Source organism: Dendrobium catenatum, unplaced genomic scaffold (genome assembly GCF_001605985.2).
Source record: "Dendrobium catenatum unplaced genomic scaffold, ASM160598v2 fragScaff_scaffold_880, whole genome shotgun sequence".
NCBI lineage: Eukaryota > Viridiplantae > Streptophyta > Magnoliopsida > Asparagales > Orchidaceae > Dendrobium > Dendrobium catenatum.
The window spans coordinates 507,652-524,193 of record NW_021319342.1 but is presented as its reverse complement, the minus strand read 5'-3'; the positions used below and the strand labels follow the sequence as shown (position 1 = coordinate 524,193).

At 36.3% G+C, this 16,542-nt stretch overlaps 1 protein-coding gene across 5 annotated transcripts; it reads left to right on the top strand.

Moving 5' to 3' along the window:
* The first annotated feature begins 2,689 nt into the window (after positions 1-2,689).
* Positions 2,690-7,920, top strand: LOC110112799 (S-type anion channel SLAH2). 5 transcript variants are annotated; one of them, XM_020845133.2, is made up of 7 exons: positions 2,691-2,783; positions 4,551-4,685; positions 4,790-4,936; positions 5,112-5,612; positions 5,693-6,463; positions 7,176-7,207; positions 7,302-7,920. In XM_020845133.2, the coding sequence occupies exons 3-7, from the start codon at positions 4,805-4,807 to the stop codon at positions 7,627-7,629; spliced, it is 1,764 nt and encodes a 587-aa protein (XP_020700792.1). In that variant the 5' UTR covers positions 2,691-2,783; positions 4,551-4,685; positions 4,790-4,804; the 3' UTR covers positions 7,630-7,920. The 5 variants fall into 5 exon arrangements, with proteins under 5 accessions (XP_028552974.1, XP_020700792.1, XP_028552972.1 ...); XM_028697139.1 differs by having other exon boundaries at positions 2,702-2,783; positions 4,554-4,685; XM_028697138.1 differs by lacking the exon at positions 2,691-2,783 and adding an exon at positions 2,791-2,918.
* The last annotated feature ends 8,622 nt before the right edge of the window (positions 7,921-16,542 follow it).

Below are 16,542 nucleotides of genomic sequence, written 5' to 3'. Positions count from 1 at the left end.
CTCTCCCCTTAAAATAAAGAAAAGAGGCGACCAGGGAGTACATGAGATATCGAGGTTCATTGTGGGAGGAAATGGTGTGGAACTACAACATTCACGTGTGTGTGTGTGTGTGTGAGAGAGAGAGAGAGAGAGAGAGAGAGAGAGAGAGAGAGAGAGAGAGAGAGAGAGTTATGTCAGTCCAAGTGGCACTCTCCTCTTCCATGTCCTAGCTCCACCACAATGTTCAACACTCATTGAATTGCAATACGACCTTTAAGCCTTAACGAATATTTAAGTAGAAGCTAAGTATGATATAGAATAATTTTTACATATTTTACATACAAAATACATAAAATAAAATTAAAAGCTAAAAAAACAAACTAAAATCTCTCTAGAAAAAAAAAAGAGAGATAATTTTTAGTTTTATGAATTATGCAACTCACCTTGATCCGTTAATTGGAAGCTTTGGTTATAAGCCAAAAGGTCTTAGGTTCAAAGCTTACATATTGCTTGAATTTGTTTTAATTGCCCTAAATGTTCCAAAAAAAAAAAAAATCAAAATTTGTTGGTCAAGCAGGCTACATGATAATCTAAATACAAGTCTACTGCTCGCTCTTTAAAGGGTGATGATGACAACTTTTAAATTTGGTCCCAAAGTAATCTTATTACTATATTATTAATTTTTCTGTTTGCTTGGGTATATGCAGAATAAAGTAAAATTAATATATTATGAGCTCCATTCTCTCCTCCATTGACAGCCATGGAGGAATTATGGGAGTTCGCCAAAGAAGCACGTGGAAGATGCTAGGATTTACGGGATTTTGCCGAAGATGCGAGAGAGTTATGGGATTTTTCCAAAGAAGCACAAGGAAGGGAGAAATATAATTACCTTCATTGCCAGAGATCGATGAGGAATAGAACATTTGGGAGTTAGTTCTTCCATGGCTTTCGATCCGAGAGGAAGGTAATGTCGTCGAAGCTCTTTCGTGCCTTCCTATCAGAGATGAAGGGAATGTCTGTGAGCGAGCTCTTCTGTGCCTTATGATCCAAGAGGAAGGGAATGTTGTTGAAGCTCTTTCGTTCCTTCCGATCCAAGAGGAAGGCAACATCGTTGAACCGTCCTCTTCTGATCCAAACTACAATGAACTCAAAGTGAACTCTTCAGTGCCTTCTCTCGGAATTCTCTCTCAGGCATGCGGTGATTTCCTTTTTATCTCAAAACGAGCGATTTTACTTTATGCGATAATTGAATTGCATTGGAGAATTTCTAATACATTGGTATTTCACTTTGCTTTACATTATGCCCAATCAAACATCACAAAGTAAAAAAAAAGCAATGCATTTCTTGTATATTGCATTCCTTTTTGCTCCAACTAAACAACCCCTTAATATTAACCCATTCTTCACCTTGAGCTTCCTATTAAAGGAATGCTATTCTTCGCGTTTGCATAATTCAAATGACTATAATTTTGTTATAATTTTTTGAAAATTAGCTAAACAATAATTTTTAATCACATATTTTTTAATTAAAATAGAGAAAATGATCAAATTGAACCATTAATTTTTTTGATGGATCAAAATAATCTCAGACTACATAAAAGTATCAATTTTGTCCTTTGAGTCTTTAAATATGGATCAAATTAATTATTCTACTTGATCATTTAAGTCCCTAAATAAAAAAAATCAAAGGACTAAAATAAGAGTTTTAAATAGTTGAGAGTCTTTTTTATCCTTCTTAAATAATCAAAAGATCATTTGATTATTTTCTAAAAATATATTTGTAAGCATTTTTTTCTTTTTTTTTTTTTGAAAGAAATATATCATCAATGATGTGATAAAAAATTTAAAACCTGTTTTATAAAAAATGAAAAAAAAAAATATTTTTAATCATAAATAATTTTAATCGTTTTTTTTTAAATATTTGATTAAATAATAAAAAGAATACAAAAGGTCACGAAATTCAAGAACCAATAAAGTAACTGAGATTGGATTTTATTTAGGTGAGGCCTTTTTCATGCTATAAATTGGACTGTAGACAGCTGCAAAAAGCCAACTTACGGAAGTGACCTGCAGCTGTAGAAGAAGAGCCATCTTAGATCATTAAATGCCCAAATAGGATGACCTCTTCCTTAAAAATTCATATTGATCAAACGAAACATAAGTTGTCATCATTTTTATTGTTTATTGAAGCAACTTTTCAGTATAAAAATTAAATTTTTTGTATTAAAAAGCTGCTTCAAAAAATAGTAAAAAAGCTGTCCCAAATGAAACATAAGTTAGGTTCGAGTCTAAAGTCATAATCTGATTGGCCTAAAAAATCAAAAACTTATCCAATTATCATTCAAATTTAGGTTAAACTTATTGTGGTTGCATTAAATGGGTCTTGTCGATATAAAAAAGTTTATGCTTTATAATAAATGGGTCGATCGTGTAGGCTAATTTGGATCAAGCCAAGCCTGGGTCGAATATTTGGACCTATATGATAAACGGTTCGGATTTTGAATTAATTATGAGGCAAACTTGTATCCAACCAAACTGAATGGGAGAAAACGCCGGACGCAACTCTATGTCCGAAGACGAATCAGGTGCATCCACATCAGCAGTACCGAGCCACGATACCGAACAAAGAGGTGACATGATACATTCTGGTTGATCTCACGTATGGACATCATTGGGTTTTTTCTCTCTTCTTCATCTATAAATTGAACCTTTTAGTAATTTAGCTCTTATGCAGCAAAGGAAACCAGTCGCATCAACTCATTGGCTCCTTTATAAAAAGAAAAGAGGTGAAGACAAGATATCAGGTAGAACCCAGCTTTCTGCAACATTTGGTATCTTCCTCATCATTGTATCCTTTCCATTATCCTTTTTGCTACTTCTATGACAAGCCACCTCGCTATTTCTTCTGCAAAAAAAAAAACTGGTTCATGGATTTGATTGTGAGATTCTTTCCTTCTAAAAGAGATGCATGATTTGTTTGAATTAACTGCTTCAGTGATCCTTCTCTTCATTTAGAATTTCTTTGCGCAGTGATGATAACATGTAATGAAAGAAACTTACAGTAAACGAAGAACATATTTCTTCATTTAGAACAGATTCAGTATTTTATAGTTGTTATGCCAAATGATTTTAATGATTTTTACGTTTTAGTTCTCACAAATTCTACTGAATATGGATTTACAAAATTTAGCAAATCCTACTTGTAGCCAAACAGCTCCTGAATGGCAGTAAGGTTTCGTTGACACAACTTTTTTGTTGCTTCTTAAAGCAGAATTTTTGTACTTAAAAAGCTGTTTTAAGAAGCAACAAGAATGTTGCCTAAAAACTAACTGAAAAATCGTCATGACATTCTTTAAATTTTGCAAGAACAAAGCTATAATTCAAGTGTTGGAAGAGAAAGAAGTGAAGAAATCTGTTTATGATGTCCTTAGGTCTATGCTTCATATATGAGGCGAAGTTAAGTGAAAAGAGGCTTATGCTTCATTTAGGATGACTTTTTTATTGCTTTTTAAAGCAATTTTTTAACATAAAATTTTATTGAAAGTAATGAAAATGCAGTGGTCAAAAGATGTCCCAAACAAAGCCTTAGTATCTACTGTGAATGCATTTTTTTACTCTTAATTTTATATTTTTCTAGTCTGCATATTAAATTTTGATTTTTCTTCTCTTCTCCAGAGAAATAGTAAAACAAAATTGACCATTGAATTTTTTGTATCCAGAAATTTCATAGAAGAAAAGTTCTAGACGTGGATTCTTAGAAATTTATGTAAAATTAAGAAATTGTTTTGTTTTTTATTGATTTAATAAATAGGAGTTGGAGCAGGAAGAAACAACAATAAGCAGCTTTTGTTTTTTTTATTCTGAATCATTTTTTTCTAAAAAGCAAGGTTGACCCAGAAAACTAATAGGAAGAAAAGGGAGATTTATGATCTGCTGATTCGATCAGGATGAATCAGATGATATAATAAATACTAATTTTATTAAAAATAATAAAATTAGCATAATAAGACTAGGCCACTTCAAATCAGAAATTGTTAAATGCATCGGTCAATAGAAGGAAGTTCGTGGATTCTTCTCTGTATCTACAGTTACTCTTTATGTTGTTAAAATGAATGAAAATTTTTGAAAGAGCAAAATCTTTTGCCATACAAAGTCTAAATCAGATGAGTGATAATAAGCAAACATATTTAGGCTTCGGAAGAAAACGGAAAATTATGAACTTGGGCTCACAATTGTAGTCCTCATAGGCGTCGAGTTAACAAACAGGGATGGAGACGCCAGACAGAGACGAAACCTGTTCACGCGAACGAAATAACGGGTAGTGAAGAAGAATACTTTTGATTTAACCCAACGGCTAATAACGTAGCTACTTTGTCTACCAAATCAATAACAAATGATTATAGCTTAGTTGCAGGGATGAGCTGTTTTAATCATTGCATTTCATTCTCCCCCTTCCAATAAAAAATAAAAGATTCCTTTGAACTAACTAAGCACGTAATGCTCTAAACTTTTAAATCATGAACCTTTAATCCTCCCGTTTGCCATAAAAATGATTTGTTTTTTCTTGTCAGAAGCTGTTAGTGGTTTCCACTAAGAACATCACTAGTGCTTACTTAGCTGGACTGATTCTCAATTGCTTTATGCTTGGTGGTTTAAAGCCTTGAGTGACTCTGCTGTGCCACTACCACTTGTAATATTGGTGTTTGGTACAGTTTTCTGAACCATTTTCATGTTGAATTTTTGAAATCTGTGTTCTTCTTCTTTTGAGGTAGAGGATTTGTGTGATTTTTGTGATTGTTTGATGATGCAGTTCCACCATCACATAATGAAGAATCAGCAAGGACTTGGATATTTTAAGGATGGTTTTTCTCAAGATCTTCCACCACTTTTCATCTCCATAACATCTGAAGGGGTTGTGGGTTTTGATACCAATTCCAGTCCTCGGAGAGATTGCAATGTAAGTATAGAAATGTCTTTCAGATTGTATTTTAATTAGAAGTTCTTCGAGAAGTTCCCTGGTTATGAATCTGTACAGTGCTTCTGTCAGATTCTAAGGCCTAAGAACTTGTGAATTCTATAACATGGTTTTATCAAGTATCTAATTCTTTTAGTGCTCCTATGTGTGATTATAGGGGACTGAGGTTGCATATAACAGTAACAACCCTGCTACTGTTGGCAGCCCAACACTTCCAGCAACTGAAGGCCATAATCGTTCACATTCTGTTTCAATTAGCTTGCCAGCTTCACCCTCTGCTATGTACATTGACCGGTCTAAAATAGACATATTCTGCAACAATTCTGAGACAGAAGATAGCCATGAGAAGCTAAAGCATTCAACATGCACTAATTCTTCCATTCTGCCAGTAATGAAACATGCAAAGTTCCACTCTCAACCGATGCACGTTGGGTTCACATCTGCCAAAAAATTGGACCAGGTTTTGTCAATAAAGGATGAACAGTACAATTCCTTCAAAACATGGTCTGGGAAGCTTGAAAATCAGCTTTCAAACCTGCGCAGAAAGCCTCAGGATCAGATCAAGATCAATGATTCCCAGGATAGAGAAGCTGAGGCTTTACCTGCAGTAGATCGCTACTTTGATGCCTTGGAAGGACCAGAATTGGAAACACTAAAGGTAAGTAGTTTCAGATAATGCTTTTATAACTAGCTCTATGAACTTAGATTTGCTGAATTACAATTCGTCTGCTATGTTAGGCACAGGAAGAGTTAGTTCTGCCTGAAGACAAGACTTGGCCTTTCCTCCTCCGGTTCCCTATATCTTCTTTTGGTATGTGCCTTGGTGTGAGCAGCCAAGCCATGCTGTGGAAAACATTAGCCAAATCAGCATCGTTGAGCTTCCTGAATGTAAGCCCGGATGTTAATTTGGTCCTCTGGTGCATCGCACTTGCATTAATATGCTTGGTGGCAACCATCTATTTGCTAAAGATAATATTTTTCTTTGAAACGGTAAGAAGGGAGTACTACCATCCTGTCAGAGTCAACTTCTTCTTTGCTCCATGGATCGCCTGTCTTTTCTTGGCCATTGGTGTTCCACCACAGGTCACAAAGAACCTCCATTCTTCCCTGTGGTATGTCCTCATGGCTCCAATATTGTGTCTTGAATTGAAAATATATGGCCAGTGGATGTCAGGAGGTCAAAGAAGGCTTTCAAAGGTTGCAAATCCTTCTAATCATTTGTCCATAGTGGGGAACTTTGTTGGTGCTTTGCTAGGAGCTTCTATGGGGCTCAAAGAAGGGCCTGTATTTTTCTTTGCAGTTGGTTTAGCACACTACATTGTGCTATTTGTAACTCTATATCAGAGGCTTCCAACGAATGAAACACTTCCCAAGGAGCTTCACCCGGTCTTCTTTTTGTTTATAGCTGCTCCCAGTGTTGCTTGCATGTCATGGGCAAAGATTACAGGCAACTTTGATCTGGGTTCAAGGATAGCCTATTTCATTGCGATGTTTCTCTATGTTTCTCTTGTAAGTTCCTCTCTCGCTGCTCAGTTTTTTCTTACATGTCGGTGATTCTAAGAAAAACTTAATATATTACTGAAGTTGGTGATTCTGTTTTGACTGAAAATCATGGATTGAGTATAATCAATTAGAAAATATATAGCACTGACAATTTCTTTTACAATCATCAGAATCAAGTTCCATAATAGTTTAATAAACGAGAACAAGAGAATATTATATTTAAGAAGTTGTCAGCTAGCTTAGTTGATAAAGATTTTTTTTAAAATTTTTTATTATGATGCTAAAATTGAATCCTGCTAACATTTTATTCATACTTTAACACTCAACATTAAAAAAAAAAAATTAATGAAAAAACATAATCTAACATATAAAAATTGTTTTTGTAAATCTATCAAATAATTCAAACTTTGTTCCACAGTAATTTTGGAATTCAACAATAATTTATGATGCAAATTATCCCTTCCAACTTTTCTGAAGCTGAAACAAAATTTTGGAATCTTTTGCTTCCCAAAATTTTGGAATCTTTGACATATTCGCACGTATTGGTGCCGTATCAGACGCGTATCCGTGTCCGACAGGTACTCGATACAGCACGCCTTCATAAATAGGTGTATCGGTGCAACATAGCTCAGTGAGTGCTTATCAATTAATTAATGATACTATAGTCCTCAATCATCCTTCAAACAACCACTTCCTAACCTCTGTACACATTTTGCAGGCTGTTCGCATCAACTTCTTCAGAGGATTCAGGTAGATTTAAGCAACGCCATCCCCCTTCAATTTCACTCAAAAAACATGAATAATCCATCACTTAACATTTGCCCTGTAATTCTTTTTAATGCAGGTTCTCACTAGCTTGGTGGGCATACACATTTCCAACGACTGGAGCTGCCATTGCAACAATAACATACACTGCTGAAGTCAGTAATGTCCTCACAAAGACTCTGGCTATTACACTATCAACCATCTCCACACTCACAGTATTAGCTCTTCTGATCTCCACTATCCTCCATGCATTTGTGTTCCATAACCTCTTCCCCAATGATATCGCCATAGCCATTACATATAAGAGACCAAAATGGAGAAAGAAGCAGTGCTCACATCATAGGACACAAAGCTCAGATGCAAAAGACATAGAAGCTAGTGTAACTAAAGATAGTGCAACGCCCTGAATAGAAGAAGAAGGGCTTGCTCTGTGGGTGCTATAGTGCAACTCGGATCTACTTCTCTGCATCTGTAAATAAAAAGTTTATCAGGATTTGTTTCGAAATGAGGGATTCAGAAATGAAGATTGCAGTATAGTAAGTGAGATTGTATCGTTTAGTTAGTGTATTTGTGCTTTAGTGGAGGGCTGCTGTGGAGGCTGGTGGCTCCTCCACCATGTAGGAGAAAACTGAAAGGACTCAAAGTGATTCATGATTATGGTGTTGGAAACTAGAGTAGTGATGTAAATTTTAATAGTATCTATAAAATTTAATAGTATCTAAAAAAACTAGTTTTAAAACTATAAAATTTTAATAGTATCAATAAAATTTATATTGTCAAATGTTGCAAAGGATCATATGGTTGGAAGCTAAAAATATCAGCCTACAAAATGTAGAGATTGCTAATAAACAAAAAATAACTATAATTTTTCATCAAAATTGACATGATTTAATTACTATTATATCTAGTTTTATATTAATTATAAAATTAATTTTTAATTATTTCTATCTAGCAGCAGTAGAATGTCTAAAATTTAAGCTGTATTTAAAGATCAAAGAGGAAGTTTTGAGTAAAGTTGAGAGAGAATTTTTACTAATTTTCCATCCCATTTACAAAATTGCAGTATACACATACTTAGGAAGGTAAAGCAACAATTATAAATAGTGATTGTTAAACTATTATAAATTAGTAAGGATGAGGCAGCAGAGCTATGATGAAAACCTTGTTGTGTGAGAAAAGGAGTGTGGCAAACCATTGGTGAGGGGCTTGTTTGAGGACATAAATAGCCTTCTTAAGTAGGCAAACATAATAAGGGTGTTGCGGATCTTGAAAGCTTGTGCTTGAAACATGAAAACAGTTTCATGTAAATGACCATGTAGAAATGCAATAACAACATCTAATTGTAAAATTGGCCAATTAAAATGAAGTGCTACAACAATGAGGCTACCAGGCTTAAAGTTTCAAATTAATTAAGGCCATATTCTTGTTGTAGCCTAGGGCTACAAGTCTTGCTTTGTAACGAGCAATTGAGCCGGTACGTAGAATTACGCTTGAGCTTGAATATCCATTTGTAATCGATGACATTTTTATTTTGTTGAGGTGGCATTAGAGTCCATGTTCCTTGAGATTAGAGGGCATGAAAGTCTATAGATATAGCTTGTCACCATTTAGGTTGTTTAATGGTAGAGGAATAGTAGGCTAGTGTGGGGATAATATGGTGGTGGAGATCAAGTATATTACAAAGTTTAATTGAGTCAGTATGAGGATGAGTTATCATTAGATGACGTGGGGTGTTGTAATAGCCCAAATTCTTAATTATCGAGATATTGTCTTCTTTGACCTAAGAGCCTCATGACTTTGTCCTGTTGGTGTAACTTCCCAGTATGACATCCATCACAGAATTGCTCTTGGATTAACACGCTTATCTATGGAATTTCTTGATGAAATTGCAACCACTACACCAAAAGGCACGTCGATATTTAAGAGTTTATATTCTTTTACTTAAAGGGGTTCACAATCTCTTCCACTTAAGTAACAAACATCCTCATTAGCATCTTTATCTCAGAATCATCCACCATGCATTTAGGATTCTAGAGGTGGCCCCTACAAGTTCAAGCTAGTGTGACACCCATCATATAGCACTTTGTTCCATATAAGGTTTAAGAGGTGGCTCCCAAGGCGTAGCACTTTTTCTTGTATGACAGTTAGTTCTCATTTTCTAGCCGGTGTATTATCTGATATCATTTTTTATAGTTCAAAGTTTTAGCTATCGAGATATTGTTAGCTTTGGCCTAAGGGCCTCATAGTTTTGTCCTTTTGGTGTAACTTTTTAGTAGGTCACCCATCCAAGAATTTTTTCTAGATAATTACACTTAATTATGGAGTTTCTTAATGAAATTTTAACCATTATACCAAAAGGTGCCTAGATGTTTAAGAATTTAGCTTCTTTTACTTGGGTTTCACAGGTGGAGTGGGAGAAATGGAATTAGAAGCATTTTGTGAGGTGGATGAAGAATAATTGGAAGAAGAGTATGCAATAGGTGTTGTTGAATTTAAAAGAAATTGATGGTTGGGAGGTGGAGCTAGTGGGCTGTGTGAGTTTGGATTGTTGGGCATATTTGAGGCTAGGAAGGGTGGAGTTACAGTAGTGGAGTTGGAGAGATGTGTGAGCCGAGAGGTGGAGATTGGGAAAGAGTGTTTGATTCATCGAATTTGATGTGGCGTGAAACAATGATACGATCAATGGCAGGGTTTTAACATTTATAGCCTTTTTAGGATGTTGTGTAGCCAATAAAAAAAAAGTAGAGCGAGGTGCAAATTTGTGTAGTGTGTAGGGATGAAGCCATGGGTAGCACGAGTATGCATGAGGAATTTTGTAAAGCAATTAAAAAAGGAGATATGTTGATTGTGGTAGGAGATGGAAGCCTATTAATGAGATAAATGACACTCAACAAAGCTTCCTCCCAAAATATATATGCTGACAATTTAGCATCAATAAGTAAGGAACAAATAGTATCAAGAAAGTGATGATGTTTGCATTTAGCAATACCATTTTATTTGGGAGTATGCGAACATGTTTACTGGTGATGGATGACATGGTTGTTGAGAAAGATTTTAAGAGTGTTATTTAGAAATTCACCATCACCATCTATTTGAAGAGTACAAATCAGTTTGTTTGGAATATTTTTCAACAAAAGATTTGAATTAAAAGAAAATATTGATAGTAACTGATTTGTTTTTAATTGGAAAGAGCCAAGAAAAGCGTGTGAAGTCATCCACAAACATGATATAGTAGCAAAAATCATTATTGGAAACAATGGGGAATGGACCCCAAACATGGTCATGAATAAGTTCAAGTGTAATAGTAGAAACATTTATAGATTTATTAAAAGGTAATTTGTGACTCTTAGCAAGAGCACATGAGTTAAAAAGTATATTAGAAGTAAAAATACATATTTGAGGAAAAGAATTTGCTATAATATAAAGTGTGGAGGAGATGGGATGGCCAAGTCGTTTGTGCCATAAAATTGAAGATGTAATAGATGTGAAGGCGACAAATGCATGTTGAAGAAGGCACTGGATGAATAGAAATTTGGTAAATACCTATAGCGAGGGCCTTGAAGAAGAAGTTGATGTGTCTTCTGATCCTTAATTTCAAAGCCAGAATCATCAAAGGAAATAGAATAGTTATTAGCGACAGTGAGCTTGGAAATACAAAGCAAATTATGAGTGAGGTTAGGAATGTGGAGAAGATGGGTTAAGGAGAGCATACAAACAGGTGTAGGTAAAAGATCTTTTTCAGAGTGAATGATCAATAACAAGTTACCATTTTCCGCCCGAACTTGGTCAGAAACTTAATAAGGAGTTGCATGGTGAAGTGTATGGATATCAGGCGTGAGATGTGCAATAGCTTCACTGTTGAGGTACCAAGGAGAAGTAGAGTGAGGATTATCAGGATGTTGAGCATGGTTGGTGATATTGTTGTTGGCTCAAGGGGTGAATTAAAGGTTTGAGCGATGTCAACAGTGGAAGGCGAAACAACCTCTTTTGCCACAAATGTGGCATTCGATAGATGAACGCATATTTTTGCCCCTTGGTTGGACAGGATGGAGTTATTGAAACGCCTATAGCCATGAATATAGTAGAAGGTGCGACCACTTCCATGATCTCTGGTTGATGTAAGAGCAAACTAGGGATCAATGGTAATGAATGAATCTTAGAGAGAGAGGGGTCTTTGGCTTCATTGTTGGCAAGGTTAACTTCCTTATTGATTAAAAGAGAGTAGAGTTCATCCAAACTTGTATGGGTGAGTTTGGTTCTAATGACAGTTTTAAAAGCTTGGTAATTCGCTAAAAGCCCTTTAAGAATGTAAATGATTATACCCTTAGTATCGACATCAACAACAATATTGTCAACAAGACATTTAACAATAGAAAGGAAATCATTCGTTGATTGATTCTTCATCGTAAGCATGTGGAGTTCATTTTTGAGTTGAATAACAAAAACTCGACGCTCAAGTGTTGTCCAAATGGAGTGACACAAATCAAGATTGAGGATATGTGGTTGAATCGATGGGAATATGGTGGAGAATAGACTTGTATATAGAAACCATCCCGGTCGGACCTAAGGTACGACGGCCGGGGTCTTCGACACCTGTTGAAAATTTCTTTTATTTCTCTTCATCTCTCTTTCTCTCTTTCTTTTATTTTATTATATTATATATATATAACATAATATATTATATAATATATCATGTAAGAAATCTGTAAAATATATATATATAAATAATATAAAAAGAGAAAGGAAGGATCGGGAAGAAGCCAGAGACGGACAAAGCCAGGGGTCGGGCTTGGGTCGGAGGCACGCACGCGCGGAATCGGCCGGAGCAGGCGGAGGCTGAGGTCGGCCGGCGAAGGCGGCGGCTGTCGGGGTCGGAACAATCGGCCGGAGCAGGCGGAGGCTGAGGTCGGCCGGCGAAGGCGGCGGCTGTCGGGGTCGGAACAAGCTTCGTGGGCGGCTTGATGGCTTCGGCGTTGGGTCGGCTACGGCGATCGGAGGAGGGTTCGACGAGCTTCGGCTTCAGTGCGGCTAGGGCACGATGGCGGAAGACAAAGGCTGCGGCGGTCGTTGGCTTTAGACGTCGAGCCGGAGGTTAGGAGCGGCGGATGAGGCCGGTCGAAAGTCATATGCTAGATCGACGTCGGAGGAAGAGATAAGTCGCAAACCCCTTTCTCTCTTGCAATTTCTTTTATTTTCAGAGTCTTTGTGCGTGTCTTTCTTCCCGTCTGAGAGCGAGAATGTGCCTGCGTAACCGTCCGAGAGAAGTGTTTTTATGCCGTGAGAGAGGCGGTGATTGAAACGTCGCATCGTTTGGGGCTTTTAGTCGGTGGCTTCGGTCGTGAGGTGGCCGTTACAGTCAACAAGAATATTACAAAAATTGCTCTATGCTAATCTGTGATGAATGGTCGAGATGAAACCAGTACAGTTTCCAGTCTGCTGTAGTAGAAGTTGGCGGCGAGAGCATACTCCTTTAACATAGAAATTATGCAATGAAGTGGAGGAGTGGAGTTACTATTGCAGAAGTATCATCTTCTGTCACTGCTCCGCAAGTTGAGGGTGGAGAGCAAACCATCAACTTGGAACAAAGCAAGGAAAAATGGGTTTTAGATAAAGCCTTGGTGAATATGTCGGCAATCTGATCCAAGGTGGTGATATGAAGAATTGCAATGACCTTAGAAGTGATTGATTTCCGAATGAAATTATGGTCAATCTCAAAGTGTTTAGTGAGAGCATGAAAAATTGGATTGTTGGCAATGGACATAGCAGATATATTGTCACAATATAATAGTGTAGTGTCCAAAGATATAGAGAAATCTTGACACAATCGATGATGCAAAATGAGATATGTGGTTGCTGCAGTAAAGCAATATTTAGCTTAGGTATAAGACCGAGCGATAGTGGATTATTTTTTTTTTTTACACACCACAAAAGTAAATTTGAGCCAATAAAGATGCAGTAGTCAATAGACAATTTTTGGTCTTGAGTGTCGCCTGCCCAGTCTGAGTTGAAAAATGTAAAGAGTTGGAGAGAGCCTTTCTGAATCAGTAAACCATTTGTGAGAGTTTCTTTGAGATAGCCGAGTATTCTCTTGAGAAGCTCAAAATGGTAATCTAAGGGATTATGCGTATGCTTGCAGATTTTATTAACATCGAATGCAATGTCAGGACAAGTACATGTAAGGTATTGAAGTGACCCACCTAACTGTCGAAACAGAGCAGGATTGTTCGAGGAAGTTTACAAATTAGGTGGTGTGTGAGATTTGGTGGGAAGTGGACCAAATAGTGATTTGTAAGATGCCATACCATCTATTTGAAGAAGGTCTATGATGTAGTTTTGTTGGGATATATGATAACCTAAAGTAGAGAGATGAACATCAATTCCTAGGAACTGAGACAAGGGTCGTAAATTTTTTATGTGAAATTTTAGTTGAAGTGACTTGAGAAGCGTGGAAATAAATGTTTTATCATTTCCTGTGATTAAGATATTATCTACATAGATAAGAAAATAAGCAGTGATTGTTAAACTATTATAAATTAGTAAGGATGAGGCAGCGGAGATATGATGAAAACCTTGTTGTGTGAGAAAAGGAGTGTGGCAAACCATTGGTGAGGGGCTTGTTTGAGGACATAGATAACCTTCTTAAGTAGGCAAACATAATAAGGGTGTTGCGGATCTTGAAAGCTTGTGCTTGAAACATGAAAACAGTTTCATGTAAATGACCATATAGAAATGCAATAACAACATCTAATTGTAAAATTGGCCAATTAAAATGAAGTGCTACAACAATGAAACGGCGCATTTTTTGTGATTTGGCTACCAGGCTTAAAGTTTCAAATTAATTAAGGTCATATTCTTGTTGTAGCCTAGGGCTATAAGTGTTGCTTTGTAACGAGCAATTGAGCCGATAGAATTACGCTTGAGCTTGAATATCCATTTGTAACCGATGACATTTTTATTTTGTTGAGGTGGCATTAGAGTCCATGTTCCTTGAGATTGGAGGGCATGAAAGTATATAGATAGAGCTTATCGCCATTCAGGTTGTTTAATGGTAGAGGAATATCAGGCTAGTGTGGGGATAATATGTTAGTGGAGATCAAGTATATTTCAAAGTTTAATTGAGCCAGTCTGAAGATGAGTTATCATTAGGGCTACAAACAAACCAAGCCGAGCCGAGTATGTGAGTGTTCATTTAATACCAGGTTGTTCAAGTTTGGTTCATGTTTGTTCGAGCTTTATTGTTTGTGTTCATATTTGGTTCATTTAAATTAATGTGTGTTCATGTTCGGTTCATGTTCGTCGTTTAGTGCTTATTGAGCTTTAAACAAACAAACATTAACGAGTTATAAACGAGCTCTACTTTTAGATGTTCATTAACTTAACAAACAAGCTTTATCGAGCTTCCTAACAAACGATTACATCGAGCATGTTCGCAAACTTAATGTCGAGCTCTATTTATATTATTTATATTTATTAATTCTATAATCAAATATTAATTATTTTTATCGAGGTTATTCACGAGTTCAAAATCGAACACGAATTGAGCTTCTTATCGAGCTTAATGTCGAGCTTGTTCACGAACTTCAAATGATGTTGTTCGCGAACATAAATGAGCCGAACACATTAGTATTCAAGCTTGTTTATTTTAGAATTAGGCATTTAAAATATTGTTCAAGTTTGTTTGTTTAGTTAATTAAATGATCATGAACGAGCTTTAATCGAACCGAACAACGAGTAGGTCGTCAAACGTTTGTTCGCTTGCAGCCCTAGTTATCATTGGATGACGTGGGGGTGTTGTAACAGCCCAAATTTTTAATTATCGAGATATTGTCTGCTTTAACCTAAGAGCCTCAAGGCTTTGTCCCGTTGGTGTAACTTCCCAGCATGACACTCATCATAGAATTGCTTTGAGATTAACACACTTATCTATGGAGTTTCTTGATGAAATTCCAACTATTACACCAAAAGATACGTCGATGTTTAAGAGTTTATATTCTTTTACTTAAAGGGGTTCACAATCTCTTCCACTTAAGTAACAAACGTCATTGTTAGCATCTTTATCTCAGAATCATCCACCATGCATATAGGATTCTAGAGGTGGCCCCTACATGTTCAAGTGTGGCACCCATCATATATCACTTTGTCCCATATAAGGTTTAAGAGGTGGCTCCCATGGCATAGCACTTTTTCTTGTATGACACTTAATTCTCATTTTCTAGCCAGTGTATTATCTGATACCATTTGTTACAGCTCAAAGTTTTAGCTATCGAGATATTGTCAGCTTTAGCCTAAGAGCCTCATAGTTTTGTCCTATTTGTGTAACTTTTCAGTAGGTCACCTATCCAAGAATTTTTTTTGGGATGAGTACACTTAACTGTAGAGTTGCTTAATTAAAATTTAACCATTACACCAAAAGGTGCCTAGATGTTTAAGAGTTTAGCTTCTTTTACTTAGGTTTCACAGGTGGAGTGGGAGAAATAGAATTAGAAGCATTTTGTGAGGTGGATGAAGAATAATTGGAAGAAGAGTATTCAATAGGTGTTGTTGAATTTAAAAGAAATTGATGGTTGGTAGGTGGAGCTAGTGGGCTGTGTGAGTTTGGATTGTTGGGGGTATTTGAGGCCAAGAAGGGTGGAGTTACATTAGTGGAGTTGGAGAGATGTGTGAGCTGAGAGGTGGAGATAGGGAGAGAGTGTTTGATTCATCGAATTTGATGTGGCATGAAACAATGATACGACCAATGGCAGGGTTGTAGCACTTATAGCCTTTTTAGGATGTTGTGTAGCCAATAAATAAATGAGTAGAGCGAGGTGCAAATTTGTGTAGTGTGTAGGGATGAAGCCATGGGTAGCAAAGATAGCCAAGGGCATGAAAGGTGGAGTATGCATGAGGAATTTTGTAAAGCAATTAAAAAAGGAGATATGTTGATTGTAGTAGGAGATGGAAGCCTATTAATGAGATAAATGACAGTCAATAAAGCTTCCTCCCAAAATATGCTGACAATTTAGCATCAATAAGGAACAAATAGTATCAAGAAAATGATGATGTTTGCATTTAGCAATACTATTTTATTTGGGAGTATGCAAACATGTTTACTGGTGATGGATGACGTGGTTGTTGAGAAAGGTTTTAAGAGTGTTATTTAGAAATTCATCACCGCCATCTATTTGAAGAGTACAAATCAGTATGTTTGGATATTTTTCAACAAAAGATTTGAATTAAAAGAAAATATTGATAGTAACTGATTTATTTTTCATTGGGTAGAGCCAAGTAAAGCGTGTGAAGTCATCCACAAACATGGTATAGTAGCAAAAATCATTGTT

What these genes read in the sequence shown, in the direction of transcription:
- LOC110112799 (XM_020845133.2), top strand. Translation starts at nt 4,805, where the DNA reads ATGAAGAATCAGCAAGGACTTGGATATTTTAAGGATGGTTTTTCTCAA. An exon ending in GTCCTCGGAGAGATTGCAAT is followed by an intron (nt 4,937 to 5,111) that starts GTAAGTATAGAA and finishes GTGTGATTATAG; the next exon opens with GGGACTGAGGTTGCATATAA. An exon ending in AACTTCTTCAGAGGATTCAG is followed by an intron (nt 7,208 to 7,301) that starts GTAGATTTAAGC and finishes TTTTTAATGCAG; the next exon opens with GTTCTCACTAGCTTGGTGGG.